Source organism: Montipora capricornis, chromosome 11 (genome assembly GCF_036669925.1).
Source record: "Montipora capricornis isolate CH-2021 chromosome 11, ASM3666992v2, whole genome shotgun sequence".
NCBI classification, from domain to species: Eukaryota; Metazoa; Cnidaria; class Anthozoa; order Scleractinia; family Acroporidae; genus Montipora; species Montipora capricornis.
Window position 1 is genome coordinate 14615292 of NC_090893.1, and position 14870 is coordinate 14630161.

The window sequence follows — 14870 nt, forward strand, 5'->3', positions numbered from 1 at the left end:
TATCACGGAAATTTCATTTTTTTTTCTGCCGGCAAACTGGCGCTCAAGCCTTGAAATGCCTGAAATCACGTAGCATGCAGTGCAATGTCCACGAAATATCCCTCAGCATGACCTAAATCATAAATTCCGTGTGAATCAAGATTTTTTGAAATGGAACTTGAGGAATCAAGTTTGCCTTGGCAACGAACTCAATAACGTTTCACGTATTTAGCAATGTTCTGCTTGGATTCTTTTATTTCCCATCAATCACTTAAGCAGTCAGTTAGCCGATATATTCGATCAATTACTTTCTCACAACTCGTGGCACCACAGTAACGCATTTTTGTGTTTTGTTAAGGTGTTTCAAGTCACTCCGTGCTTTAATTTATTTTTTCGAGGAATTCACCGGTTTCGCCGGTTAGCTTGTTTGTTTTCATATGGTGTTGTGCCCTTTACGTGAACAAAATTTCGGCCCACGTAACCAATATCGCTGTTGTGAAACGAAGGGTGGGCTCTGTGAACAAATTGACGTCAATTTGATTGTAAAAACAGAAGAATTAATTTGCACAATAATTATATCTCTTGGGTAAACATCAATGCAAACTTTAATTTGTCATTAAAAGGCAGTTTTCAGTCTGCGTATGATCGATCGAGAGCACAGTCTTCAAAGTGCATGCAAGGAATCTTCTCTTTCACAAGATGTACATTGTCGCTGCTATCTTTCTGTATATACAAGGATTAATAATATACAATCAAGGTAAGAAATGTAATACGTGAGTAAAACAGAGTATCGTTTCTCGAATGCGCTCTTAAAGCTGCAGTTAAGTTATACATCTGACTGATTATGGTTTCTAAAAACGGTACTGAGCCCGTGATTTGGGGCTGATAAATGAAGGGGCGAATTTTAATAATGACTAGTTCTGCCGAAGAGACTGAGTTGTTTAATTTTGCTTTACGACGACTCTGTCTCGCGTAGCAACCCTTAATTAAAGCTATGTAAACCGTTTCAGCGCAAGTGTTTTGAGCTCTCAGTATGCCACAAACTGTTTACTCATTTCGGGAGAATTTAAGTTTAAAAACGCGCTAAAAACTTTATCATTGTAAATGTAATCTCAAAAATGGTCTTTGTCAGTTGACGAATTGTATTTACCAGTACGCCTCAAATGAAACACCCCATGCCCGAATAGAAACAATCGTTAAATCCGATCGGATTGAATGGTGCAACCGCGCTTCCAAAGATATTATACTTAGCCGAAATTCACCCTAGCTGCAAATGTCTTAGATAACGTGGGCTTATTTTTTGATATAAGTGCACAATAATCAGTCGAATAATATATTTATTGTAATATGACAGAGAAAAACATATTTCTTGCTTTCAGGAAACAAATAAAAACGGCTGACTTTTAAAAGTTTTCCTCAAAGGTCAAACGTTTTTATACTAGACGAGAGTGAATATCTTGACGTACCTTACGTTGTATTTAGCCATCATGAAAAGCGGAAAACGCTGCCAAGCCAGCATGTCTTTCTTTCGATATCACGCTGTTTATAATTTGTTATTTCAAACGGTACAAATTAATAAATATTCAACATTTTTCTTAAATTAAAAGAAAAACGCAAAGATTTATCTGAAAGCCTTTTCAGAGCTTCAAGTTAGTAACATGGGCTATGCTGCCGCCGGGGAATCAGTTGTATATTTAACAATATTTATTCTACAAGGGCGCGCGGGATCATTTTACATCCACAAGCCCGAGTAGACTAATTGTTTTATTAAAAAATTCAGAATCAACAACTCTCCCATGTTGATTTTATATGGCACAAAATGGCAAAAATGTTTTCAGCTCGCTTCAATTATTGCTGAAGCGTTCCTTGACCATATTAGGTACAGCAGGTATATGAACAGATAGCCTGTGTCCGGCGAGCCAATGAAAATGCTGGAAATCTGATATCCGTAGTTCATTTCTTTAATAACAGTAATAACATTTAAAAATTATAAAAACGTTCACTGGCTATATACAGTTAAAACTTTCGAGCTTTCGCCTGTCAGGCTACAGCCTTCAATGGAAATGAATGGAAAAAATGACAACTACACTTTATACAAAAATAGGTGAGACTATAAAAAGAATATAAAAACGGGAAAAGATATGTGTCAAAAAAACTAATTGTGAACGTTTTTATAATTTTTAATATGTTTTACCCTTGCTACGGTTCCTCTATTTTTAAAGTAATAATATTACTGAAGGGTAAAAAAAATTACTGGTATGCCCAATAGTTCTACTCTGACCGCACCAGGGAGTCGTTGTCGATCGTTTTTCAGGGGTCTGTGTCTGTTTATCGAAAGTCCCGAGAACTTTTAGAGCCCGAGAAGCCAGTTGTCAAACTGCAATCTGCTTAGTTTGAAAAGCTGATCCTTTAACATGTTTTTAATGTAAGAAAAACTAAGAGGATTGCGAAGTTTAGTGGCTTAGAACCTCGGCGTTTCGAAGATATAAAGGGAATTGTGGCACCCGAAATAGGCCCGAAAATTTTCGGGACTTTTGAGAAACAGGCCACAGGCCCGCGACAGTACGCTTTATTCCATTGCAAAATTAAAGTCCGTGCAAATGGCTTCTACATTTGCTGCAACTTCCGGTCGATTTTGTTGAACGATGTTGAAAGATGTTGACTGCTGGGGTACGCAACACATCGATTCAACTTCGATTCAAGGTTCCAAAGCGGTTGAAAGGGGGGAGGGTGGGGAGGGCAAACGGTTTTAACATCGCTGTTCAACAAAATCGAACCGATGTTGAAGTAAGTGTTGAGGCCCGTTTTCCCGGACTCGATCTCTGTTCCATCTTTAACCACACGCCCTAACCCTGGTAAACTCACGGCTTATATCCTACAGCACTCTGGGCCCGGTTCCTCGAAAGCCGATTAACGCTAATCTAAGATTAAAAATTAACCAAGCAGTTTATTTCTCTTCTCCCAAATGCTGTTCAACGCAGATTTTTGGCAGAACTTTACATGAGAGGACGTCAATCATGAAAAACAAAAAGAAGCAAAAGAAACTTTCACCAAAAAGTTGAAAACGTGAAACAAAAGTTTACGCTAATCCTGGATTAAGTTAATCGGCTTTCGAGGAACCGGGCCCTGGTCTTTTGGAGTAATGCTGTACATGATGACGGAAATGACATTTCCTCTTTAACCTAGCATTGGTCTTCATCGTTATATTTATTGCCGGTTTTCTGTGTTTCAGGTGTTTTAGGGAACTCAAAGAGATCCTTTGAACATCAGATCAGAGCTTCGCTGTTGGTGGATCATGACAAGACAGTTTTACCAATTTTACGCAATGGTTCCTTAGACGTTTCATTTGGCATGAAAATAAGCAGATTAGTGAAAGTTGTGAGTACATTTTAATTTTTTCTAGAACTATAATCTGAAGCAAGCAATTTGATCTTTTCAGTCTTGACCCGGAAGCCGAGAAAAATTCCAGGTTTAACGGTAAAGTGAACCCATGACCGAGTAGCCTGCTTAAGTAAGGTAAAGTCTGCTACGAGCCTAGAAGGCCCCATCAGGCCGGCCCTTACCTCCGGTTACTGTAGCATGAAGCGACTAGGAGTATTTCAACTCCCCCTTGGATGGGATGCTAGTCCATCGCAGGGTTACCCCTAGTATTAAACCCGCCGGTACCCATTTATACACCTGGGTGGAGAGAGGCACCGTGAGAGCAAAGTATCTTGCCCAAGAACAACACAACACAATGTCCCCGACCAGGACCCGAACCCAGTCTACTCGATCCGGAGTCGAGTGCACTAACCACGTAGTAGCCCGCAGACGTAATTACCGCGGCAAATGACGCCCGGAAATACGTATGCGTTTGCAGGCTAATGACCGAGCGATTGCTCCGATTGGCCAGGAAACCATATGGGAACAAGTTAATTGTGAGCCGTGAGCTCCTATTACACTCCAGTCTGCAGAGGACGGTTGCTTGAAACCTCTTTAGCGCTAGCCATGCTTCGAACAACCCGGGTCTTGTCTTCATGGCTATAGCAATACTCACAGTTACGTCAACTATTGTCATTAAGCTAATGTGTCAACCATAGATTGATTTGCTGTCGAAACAAAGGTTCTTTTGCTCTGTGGTTGAATTGTTTATAAACAGTGGGGTCTCCCATTCCTCCCATTGGTGTGTTTCCTTTTAAATTTTAGTTCACGGTTTTCTAGTCATGTCCGGCGAATAACCTGAATTTCGAGTAATTTGTTCGAAAGAAAATGAAAATGTCCACAAATATCAGACGCATGGGAAGTATGCATGAATGCATGCATGCTGCATGCATCAAGTGTATTTAATTTGAAGCGTGCTGCACAAGTTGAACGTGCAGATCAAGCTAAACTACTGTTTTGGCTTCCTAGGCCCCGTCCACACGTATCCGAATATTTCTAAATCCGCAACTTTTTCTTTCCGGATACGCCTTCCGTCCTCACGTATCCGGCGAATTCGCTGGCGAATCTGGAACATTTTGAATACGCTCTCCAGAGTGGACATTTTTTTATCCGATATGAATCCGAAACCGTGTGGACGCCAAATCCAGATATTATTTTTATCTCGATGACTTAACATTTGTTAACAAGATCGAGCCCAACTCCTTACCGTGAAATCAATTCTCAAGATGGCTGCTGAAGGCTTCATGGCGCAAGCTATGATACCTCTGTTTCCTTGAGAAGTCCTGAGCACTAGAGTGCATCCGGATATACGTTTATATGTGTGGACGGGCAAATAGGCCATTTCCGAGTTCATGGCTGCCTCCTTTTCAAAGAGAGTCTAAGTGCGAAGTTTTTCTTATGAAAATTACTTTTCATTCATATGTAAAGTAGCACTAATTACCATCACAAAAACTTCGCACTTAGACTCGCTTTGAAGAGGAGGCAGCCATGAACTCGGAAATGGCCTATTCCATTTTTAATACGCTACGTGTGGATGGAAATATTTTTTAATCCGGAAAGAAAAAGTTCCGGATTCAAAAATACGTGTGGACGCGACCTTAAACCTGATTCTCGCGAAAGACGCAAGCACAATGATTACTCAAATCAGTCTTGTGTTTCTTTGGCTTACATATCCTTGCGCGAGACCAAGTTGGAATGATGAATTCATGCGATTCTGGAGTCTGGCAAACATGAACTTGTATTCCGGAATGGCTTTCTGTGGCTGTTGTTGGATAAGCTCCCTAATAAAACAATATCTTAAGGTTATTTACCTTACGGTAAGAATGGTGAATACATGAAAATGGCACAACAACCTCCTTAGCTTTTAAATTAAAAACATCCAGTGCCGTCGCGTCACGTTTCGCAGTATGCATTCACAACAGATGGAAGAAGAAAAAGCCAAACAAAACCATTGCAAAGTTTTGGCCAAACGCAATACCCGCAGATAGAAAAATGATAAACCAATCATAACGGTGAAAGCAACTCTTTGCGGCTTGCGCAGACGCAGAGCGCCGGAAAACGCCTTTGCCTCTGATTGATTGTCTGAGAGGGTGGGTGACATTGCTAAGCCAATCACTGAGCCTAGAATTTTGCAGTTAAGGCAATGGCGAAATTCAACACTGTCTAAATATTCAATTGAAAGGTGCTCGACAGGAAACGAAGCTAAACAAAATAACCGTTGTTTCAACAGGATAATAAAGAACAAACCGTTGTTTTGGATACCTGGGTGATTCAGGTGAGCTTAAGTTACGATTTATCTTTTTTATTGTGACACTTAATGTGTTGTTGTTTTTTCACCTGTATAAAATGCGTCTTCAGGAATTTGTAGAAAGCACAAATACGTTAGAAATGTCACATTTGAGCATCAGAGAACCTTTTTGCTCGTTTCCCCAAACCGCAATTGTTTCGGTCAGCATGTACAGCGCTGACGAAAGCGCTCGCGCATGCGCGATTAGAGCATAAATTTGAAGCCGAACGAACGTTGTTATCAAGTAGGTCTGGTTCGAGGATGAGCGCCATTGGTCATCGTCAACAGATGTGGAAATGATATCAACTTTCATTTTGTGACTCAAAAATAAAATCTCAAACGGTTCAGTCTTAATCATGACGCTTTTGATACTTAATGCTTCTATACAAACAGCTGAAAAGAAATTAATTAAAGGGTTTGAGTGCGACAACTTGAAAGTATTCAATTTCCCAAGAAGTCGCCAATAGAGTGTTTTTACGTGACGTCACGGCGGAACTGACAAAGTTTCTGATCACGTCAGTGAAATACTCTACAGGCCCAGATCTGTACAAGGCTCACCTATACTTGAATGGTATTACTATGCATTACAAAGTTCAGTTTCAACTTAGGTAATTTATCCCAACAGGCCAACCTCGACTTCTTGGAAAGGTAAACGCATCTGAAAATTAATATAGTTTTACCATTAACATTTGTAATTAGTATAAATAATAAGTGGTTCTTTCTGGCGTTCTAGCTATGGAAGAACGAATTTCTTCAATGGAAAGCGCAGGATTTCGGAGGAATGACTCGAGTGCGGTTTCTTCCGGAAGAGGTCTGGGTTCCAGACATATCTCTTTTCAACAAGTGAGTGCTTGAAAACTGCTTTTTGTGATTTTTCTTCGATACTGTTATTAGACGAATAGCATTGTTTTGTTGGCCAGCTAGAATTATACCGCCCTGGCAGGTTTCTGATCCAATCCACAGTCAAAAATGGAGAAAACTTTTGAACAAGACAGCCTTGGAAGAGGCCCATCATCCTATCTTGTTTTGAGTGAATACAATTTCTTACAGCTCTCGGATAAACATGCAGCCAGTCTCTAACACTAAAGTTTTGTTTGTGTTTCAGTGGTGACGAGGGCGTCACTCTGGCGGGTGGAAGAACTAAATTTGTCACTGAAGTGTCGGTCGACCACGAGGGGAATTGTGTGTGGAGTGGACCAGCTACTTTTAAAGCAAATTGTGATTTGGTGATTAATGAATGGCCTTTGGATTCTCAGTCTTGTGAACTTGGTTTTGGATCATTTTCTTACGGAATCGACAAAATGAAAATCAAATTGTTTAAGGATACAAAGGGAGGGGGAGAGTTCACTAGTAAGTATATGAATTTCTCGTTAATTTTGTGAATGTTGTCGAACAATAGTCTTTTTGATTGGGAGATTTTGATTTAGTGAAATGACAGAGAAAGTATCCACTAGCTGTCAGTTGAAGTTAATCAGTCAATCACTCTCTCAGTTGATTCTCCGGTAATTCAAGTAATTTTAGTCAGTCATTACGTGCGCCGGTTTGTCTGTTGGTTGGTCTGTCGGTCTGTCAATAGTTCAGTAAGTCACTTTCCCTGCAGGCAGAGGTCACTTTTCTTTTGCTTTTGCGTTCGCTTTGCTGACGAGTACAGTAAAAAGCGACCTCTGCCATAGGTCGAGACTCACTGTGTTAAGCATGCGCGGTAGTTACTTAGCGACCGAATCCTCACGTGATGCTTCATGTTTGTGTGGGCTCACTTAACAACAGCGGAATTACTGTAAAAGAATGCGCTGGACACACAGCGAGCTCAAGTCACAGTCAGCAAACATACCGTGGGGCATGCGGTTTGAAGAGTGCCCTCCAAGGTCGTGGACGGTGGTTGGATCAAAGCGAGTCTTGACCCATAGCAGAGGTCTTTTTTCCCGTTCAACGCAAGAAGAAAAGAGACCTCTTGCCAACAGGGAGTAAGTCAACTGGTCAGTCAGTCAGTGCAATATGAATCCTTTACAAGAGACCGCTAGAATGTGAAAACGTTTTAATCGTACACGTATTAAAACTTGAAAATGGCGGCAAAAAGCAAAGAATATCTTAACGTGCAAGGCATCATGGGCCAACACAAACCGGAAGTACAATGAATCCAATGAATCCTCGTTTACAATCACAACACTCAGTCCGTAAGCAAGTCAGGCTCCCATTCGGTCAGACAAATGCCAGTCAATCAGTCAGTCGGCATGACACTCTTTCGCCAGGAACCCATGACCCGGAGCCTACAACTCTACTGTGTTCGTGTAACGGGGTTTTCACAGACCGATTTATTTTTAGATTGAATTTCCCGCGAATGAGACTCCCACAGGAGCCCGATGACCAATTACAAGAAATTAAGCTGACGTCATAGGGTCACCGAACCGGAACTGCCTTTGTTTTTTGACCTAATTCGCGGTAAGGGCTAGTCTAAATATAAACCTACTTGTGAAAACGCCTTTTCACAGACGCTGTATGGAAGATGGGCTCCTGCTTTCGCCCATTCTCTCAGTTACATGTGAAGTTAAAGTCCATGATCTTAGGGCCAATGAAAAGCCCGGCAATCTCTGCTGAGTTGATTTCCTAACAATTGCTCTGATTACTCTGATCTTTCTTCCTTTAGATCGTTTTGTTTCAAGTGGTGACTGGGATATAAATCAGATTGACTCTAAAATCGACCTTACGGACCACGGTGACTGCTGTCCATTCGAATTCAGCGAAGTTGTTTACACTCTTTATATGACGAGAAAGCCTCTGTATCACTTGTTCTACCTTACATTACCGAGTTGCTTACTCATGATACTTGCACTAACAAGCTTTTTTATACCCGTGGAGAGTGGAGAAAGGGTAGGATTTGTCACTACCATCCTACTTGCGATGATCGTGTTTTTGCTCCTGATCCCGTCGTTTCTTCCGGAAACTTCCGACGGAGTTCCGATGCTTGGAATCGGCTTGCAAGCCACAATGATCATCATATCTTTGGTGCTGTTTGCTAATATTTTTGTGCTGAAGGTGTTCTTTATGGAGGGAACTCCCCCTGAATCGGTGCAAAATCTTTTCTTCACCTTTTGCCGCTGTAAGAAAGGGAAAGCTGTTCAGCGGATTCACACCAGTAACGTAGATGTTCAACCCACCCCCCCGGTTATCAAATCGCGCGCGTCCATGAACGCAATTGAACTATCCGAACAAACAGCGCAAAGAAAAACCACGCCTTCTGGCTGGGAGGAAAAAGGGGAAGAAATAACATGGCAGAAAGTGTCAGTCAAGTTAGATCACATTTTTTTCGTGATCTTCTTTCTGGTGTCAGTCCTTACTTATATCATAACTTATTTGCGCCTTTAATCACAGAAATGCTTGCTAGTCTCGAACGATTCCAGAAATAACTCAAGAACTATTTAATTTAAGAAAAAAACATGGTTGGTAAGAATCGCTTCTTCGTGTTCTCACGGTTTGAAAACAAGCATGCCATCGAATATACCACGAGGTAAAACTCACATCTGAAAAGATTTCATCGCTTCTACGTCTATTTTATTGCTATTTAATTTGATTGCGAGAATATGAAAATGAATTAACTGCTATCCCTAAACAGGGAAATAAAAAAAACTGTCACTTCCCTTTACTCCCTGTTGCAAAAATTAAAATCTGAAAAGAAAGAGTTTGCTTAGGTTTTTTTTTTACTCGAAGAAAATTTAATGCGTCTTTACCCATCCTGCCGTCCTCAGTAGTGTAAAATTCAACCATAGGGAAAAATAAGTAATTTTTTTAATCTTGGGGTGTGTATGAGATCGCGAGGACGGTGGAAATAGCTTACGGCTGGGTTTTACTTTTTACATTCGCAGACGATCATTGGTTTCTTTTTCGAGGACAAATGACAAAAATTTTCTTACTTACTTACTTACTTACTTACATGTAATATTTCGTGGAAATTTAAGTTGTTTGGACACCTCGCCTTTAAACGAAATAACACGCAAACAGCGGTGACAAACATGAATAATGTCATTATTACAAAAAAAAAAAGAAAAAAAAAAGAAGAACACTAAACGTTTCGAATGTGTCAACATTCATCATCAGAAGTAACCTCATAAAAAAATTAGAAAAACGTATGGAAACTGGAAACTAGTTAGAGTGGTTTTCAATAGGCCAATTCCGAGTTCATGTCTGCCTCCCGGCTTCAAAGCGAGTCTAAGTGCGAAGTTTTTCTTATGAAAATTAGTTTTCATTCATGTGTAAAGTAAAACTAATTACCATAACAAAAAGAAGAGGAGGCAGCCACGAACTCGGAAATAGCCTATTGAGTGTCGAAAGAAATAAGAGAATTACCTTGGTTTTGCATTCCTTCACTCATTACTGCAGTTGTTGCAATTTGTCATTTACGTGATGTCAAAGTCGTGTGTGCTTGGGCCCACTTCACAAGTGAAAACCAGTCTTAATTAATAGAGAAAAACAAGTAGCAGAGAGACTTAACTGTTTTCACATGTAATAAAGCAATTAACAGTGCCCCTTTGTCGACTTCTTCCTCGATCCGCGATGGAGTTTTGACGTCTGTGAATAATCTCTTCTTTTCATTTGTAAAGGAAAGCTTGTTCAAGAGGCTCTTTAAAGCTCGGGTAACCCATCAATCTTAGGTTACCCCGGCACTAACAACGATTTTGCAGGTTGCACTGTGTCAGCACGAACAGTAGCATCGAATATCAGCAATATGAATACTTACATAAAGTGCAAAGCTGACGTCACGGCGGCCATGATGGGAACTAAACTGTATCATTATGCAAATTATGCGAAAATAAATTGCTATTGTATTCCCTTCTAACATGACCGCCATTTCACGTGGGTGCAAACCAATAATAGGCTCGATGATCAATATCAATTCTCAAGGGAGATTTCTAAACAAAACAATATTCAAATTTAACCATAAATCCTCGTAGCCATTTTATTGTGAATATTGAGATATCAAACGTGGCCTTTAGAATGTTTACAACCAACCTCTGGGACGCCAATAACAATAGAGAAAAATGTGCGACTTCTGGTGCCAGTTGTCCAGGCCTCAGTTGTTCAAAAGGTGGATAACGCTATCCGCTAGATAAATCACTATCCAGTGGATATATAATAGCGAAATCAATTGCGCTACCCAATGGATAGTGATTTATCCGGTGGATAGCATTATCCACCTTTTGAACGACTGAGGCCTGGTGGACAAACAAAAGAAGCTAATGAGAGATCTTTTGTTTTCTTCCCCATCATGGCGTCGTTGACGTCACATTAGTAATTTTCTGTTGCTTTCCTACGTTAACTGAACAATAACAAACAAACATACACAGCCACTGAATTCGTGGGTGATAGGTAACCAAGAATTAGAATAATTTTGACGAGGACATCGTTGCAGTTTATTTTGTACAGTCTCGTTCCTTGGTAGCCTCTCGCGGCTTCTTCACGCTTGGGACGAACGCGTGACGAAGCCTTAGGGTGTCTGCGTGGGAGGTGGGTCCCATGGTCACGCAACCGCAACTGACCCGTTGCCTTTCGCAAGGTATTTCGCAAGCTCAATTTTACATTCGACGATTCTTGCAATCTTAACCCTTCCATCTTACATGTATTAAGTTGCAATCTTTGGATTCCTTACACCGCTCTGGAGTTTCGTCTCTTATCCTAGGTAAGTTGGGATTGTTTCTTTTGCTGCCCGTCCTCGACTAAGAAGAATGATAAACGGTAACATTTAATGACTTTGTATGAACGAGTTACCTGTGGAATGTGACCTGTGCTTTAAACCTGCAGAATTCAGGCGAGAATTGGTGTGAATAAATTGAAACATGGGAGTTAAGGCGTGGGAATCGAATGAAATCGAAAAAGTGAAACAGAAACGTTACGCGTGATTGTTGACTATAAGTCTTTTATTTCGGATTAAAAGTTAACCGAATTTAAGCGTTTCGAGAATTAAATAGACACTTTAGCTTCCCCTTTAGCTTCCCCTTTCCCTGTGTGGAGTATGGGAGTGCATTTATACATTACGTAAAGGGTGAACATCTTCAAAGACTTGAAGCAGCGACAAATGTCTTCGCCAACTAAATTTCAATGCCAAATGGACGATTCAATTCAGCTACAGATTAATCATTTGCATATGTATGAATTGAACATGTATTGTTTATATATGCCTCGTTACTCAAACGATGCCGCTACAAATATATCTTATTAGATGTTTTGGTGTGTAGTATCGCGGACTATTTTTACGAGGAGCTCGCTAGGACGAGTCAAACTACAAAGCACTAGTAGAAATGAATGACGACAATGTGTGAACCATGTGTACATGTGAGTCATGTCTGCTAGTCACGCGAGCCATCATGGTGAGCCACGCGAGCCAATTTTATATAAGTGAGTCAACATGCGAATCACACAGTTATTGAAAGCTAACGGTTTTAAAATGGGTTCTTAGACTTAAATACTGTTTTTCAGCGCTATTTGAAATGTATTTTATATTTATTATTCAACTTTTTTGATCTAAATTTGTAAACAACGGAGAACGTATGACAGATTTGTGCGTGCTGGGCAAAAAGGTAGTCAAGTAGTCTAAATAAGTCAAACTGGCGCTCTACTGTCTAGAGAAAATAAAGCGAAAATTTTCTCTTGCTACTGTGCAATAACCAAGTGTACAATAACTTTCTGCACAATATTGTGGATTATTAAATTCTCAACCTTGCATAATGCAATCTAGCTTTCTCATTGGTTCACTGGATCTCGGTTACCAGCAATTATACCTGCGTTTGACCCTATATGGAAATGAACGTGGCAAATGTCGCTCAGCATTAAATTTTTGGCACCCCAAAGTCACATCACTTTCCGGTCGTTTCTCAAACTTAAATAAAATTTAGCAAAACCGATGGTTGAGAATTTAATAAGGCAATTATTCCATTCGCCCTTGTTGGATATCAAATTGGTAATAGCCAACTCAGCACTACGTGCCTCGTAGATCCTTTTTATGATCTTGTATCCAATACAGGCCCTATTCCCTCAGAGGGAAAAGGACAAGATGATGATCCAATATGGGCTCATGAAAAAATTGTTAAAATAATATTTGTACTTGTTTCGTGCAGCTTTCAAGGGGTTGTTATCATGGCAAGTGTCCAAAAAATCTTAGGAATAGCAGAACTAAGTCCTGAATCAAATGAAGATGATGCTAGGAAAACTTACGACAAGTGGGCTGCAACTTATGAGGAGGTATGCATGCAATGGGGTTGATTACTATGGGGAATGAATGAAGTGGTCCATTTCTGAAGTAACTGTGGTGCTGTGTAGGTGTGAAGTAAAACGTGAAAGTTTGGTTTTATCAAACCAGTGGATAAAACCAAATTTTGGTGATGATGATGATGATGATGTTTATTATTATCATTGTTATGGTCATGGCCGCTTGAGGATACGAAAATTGGTATCCACGCGCAGCCATGTAATATCCTCTATTTATCCACTGGTGGATAGCCTTATACAAATTTTTAACAACCGAGGTCAGACGTGAGTATGAATATAGGTAAGACCAGTTAGTTAGGTATGGTGCTTTCTACTGTGTCTCTCACGGTTATGGTAGCACTGTTAGGGGGCTCAGATCTTGTTGTCATGGTCACCTCTAAGCACCTCCCTCAGGGCACCCCCTCCAACCTTGCTGCACCCAATCCAAAACTCATATCTCAACTTATAAATTTAATTACTATGCTGATGTGTTTTGTCAGGATACAAATTATAATGGTTACAAGGGACACGTCCTGTGCATGGACGCTTTCCACGAAGCCTTGAAGTCAAAAGACGTCTTTCCTGCTGCGAGTAAAGAAATGAGGATCCTCGATGCTGGCGCAGGCACTGGGATTATTGGTGAAATGTTGGTTGATCTTGGTTATAGAAACATCGATGGGTTGGATATTTCTCAGAACATGCTTGATTTGGCAGCACCAAAGAATGTCTACAAGCGGCTAATCTGCGCTCCTTTGTCTAAGGACCGCATTGAAGATATTAAGACTGGTGAATATGACGTCACGTTGTGCGCGGGAACAATTGTCTATGGACAGGCCAAGCCTGAGGCACTGTATGAGTGTGTGCGGCACCTAAGACCAGGTCAGTCGTAAAACGAACTTCGTTTTCTAAAGTTAGAGTGTTACTGCTAGGGAAATTGATTTCAATAAAGATACAAGTAAGTAAGTTAAAATACGTGTGGAATGAAAGAGGAAAAGATCCAGGCTCCACAATTTCTGATTCCCTAAAAAGGTCAGGCTCTCCCAGGGGTTTTGTGGAACAAGGAAACATGGCTAATTTCAAATGGGGAACAGAGGAACAGCGTCAAAATATTTTAGGGAACAAAAACAAAAACAATTTAAAACAAATTTAGGGATAAAAAGGCTGGGAACAAGTTTCAATGTAATTTGGGGAACAAGGGAACACCAGCAAATATTTGAAGGGAACAAGGAGCCCCCTGGGAGGGTCTTAAAGGTGAAGATGTTGAGGCAGATATCTCCTGGGGAGTCTAATACGGAACTACGACGGAGGCTTCAACGAAAACGTCACCTCAAAATATAACTTTTGCGATTATTTCATCTCGATTTATCTCGTGGTACAATGTGGGCGAAGTATCCTAAAAATACATTGGTGCTAGAGGTTTCAGGGTATAAATAGACAATAAAAAGTTCACGTCGTCATAAATTCAAATTTGGTGATTTCACTTCGTTGTTATGCAGTGTACCGCAAATATATGTGCGTGCCGTAATACCGACCAAGTAGTGGAAATCGGAAGGTCATAACTTCGATTCTTTTGAAGCAAACTAGGGTTTTTCCCAAGCATACCCGAGTCGTTATTGGTTTATAAATCTGACTTGTTTTTTAACCTTTTAGGAGGTCTGTTTATTTTCACGATCCGTGCCGACTCCTTTGATCCAGTGGAACTTGGTTACAGCACCAAGTTTGAAGAGATGGAGAAAGCTGGGATATGGAGCCTTGTGAAGAGAGAACGACGCGAGCTGTACTCTAATCCACACGAAGAAAAACACAGGGATTGTTACTTGATAACTTACAAAGTTGTAAAAAATAGCTGAAACTGTAGTTATGTGAAAGCTGGGCCACGTTACGAGCATCGATAGGGGTTACTGCTTATGATAGTTTTAAGTGGAAAATTTATACTTTTTATCGGAAA

General features: G+C 40.4%; 2 protein-coding genes across 2 annotated transcripts in view; both read left to right on the forward strand.

Moving 5' to 3' along the window:
- Nucleotides 1–472: 472 nt before the first annotated feature.
- Nucleotides 473–9360, forward strand: LOC138023786 (acetylcholine receptor subunit alpha-like). Its single transcript, XM_068870857.1, has 6 exons — nt 473–736; nt 3212–3357; nt 5630–5674; nt 6420–6529; nt 6792–7036; nt 8331–9360. The coding sequence occupies exons 1-6, from the start codon at nt 679–681 to the stop codon at nt 9047–9049; spliced, it is 1323 nt and encodes a 440-aa protein (XP_068726958.1). The 5' UTR covers nt 473–678; the 3' UTR covers nt 9050–9360.
- Nucleotides 9361–11193: 1833 nt separating this feature from the next.
- The window catches only part of LOC138024939 (methyltransferase-like protein 27), a 5086-nt gene continuing 1409 nt past the window's right edge, over nt 11194–14870 (forward strand). Inside the window, exons 1-4 of the mRNA XM_068872138.1 lie at nt 11194–11357; nt 12793–12916; nt 13423–13801; nt 14573–14870. The exon at nt 14573–14870 is cut by the window's right edge and continues 1409 nt beyond it. Of these exons, the coding sequence (XP_068728239.1) occupies nt 12812–12916; nt 13423–13801; nt 14573–14772 (684 nt within the window). The 5' untranslated portion in view covers nt 11194–11357; nt 12793–12811 and the 3' untranslated portion in view covers nt 14773–14870. The remainder of the gene's footprint in view (nt 11358–12792; nt 12917–13422; nt 13802–14572) is intronic.

Coding starts and splice junctions, on each gene's coding strand:
- LOC138023786 (XM_068870857.1), top strand. CDS start 679: ATGTACATTGTCGCTGCTATCTTTCTGTATATACAAGGATTAATAATA. Junction 3,358..5,629: donor TAAGCAGATTAGTGAAAGTT/GTGAGTACATTT, acceptor TTGTTTCAACAG/GATAATAAAGAACAAACCGT. Junction 6,530..6,791: donor GACATATCTCTTTTCAACAA/GTGAGTGCTTGA, acceptor TTTGTGTTTCAG/TGGTGACGAGGGCGTCACTC.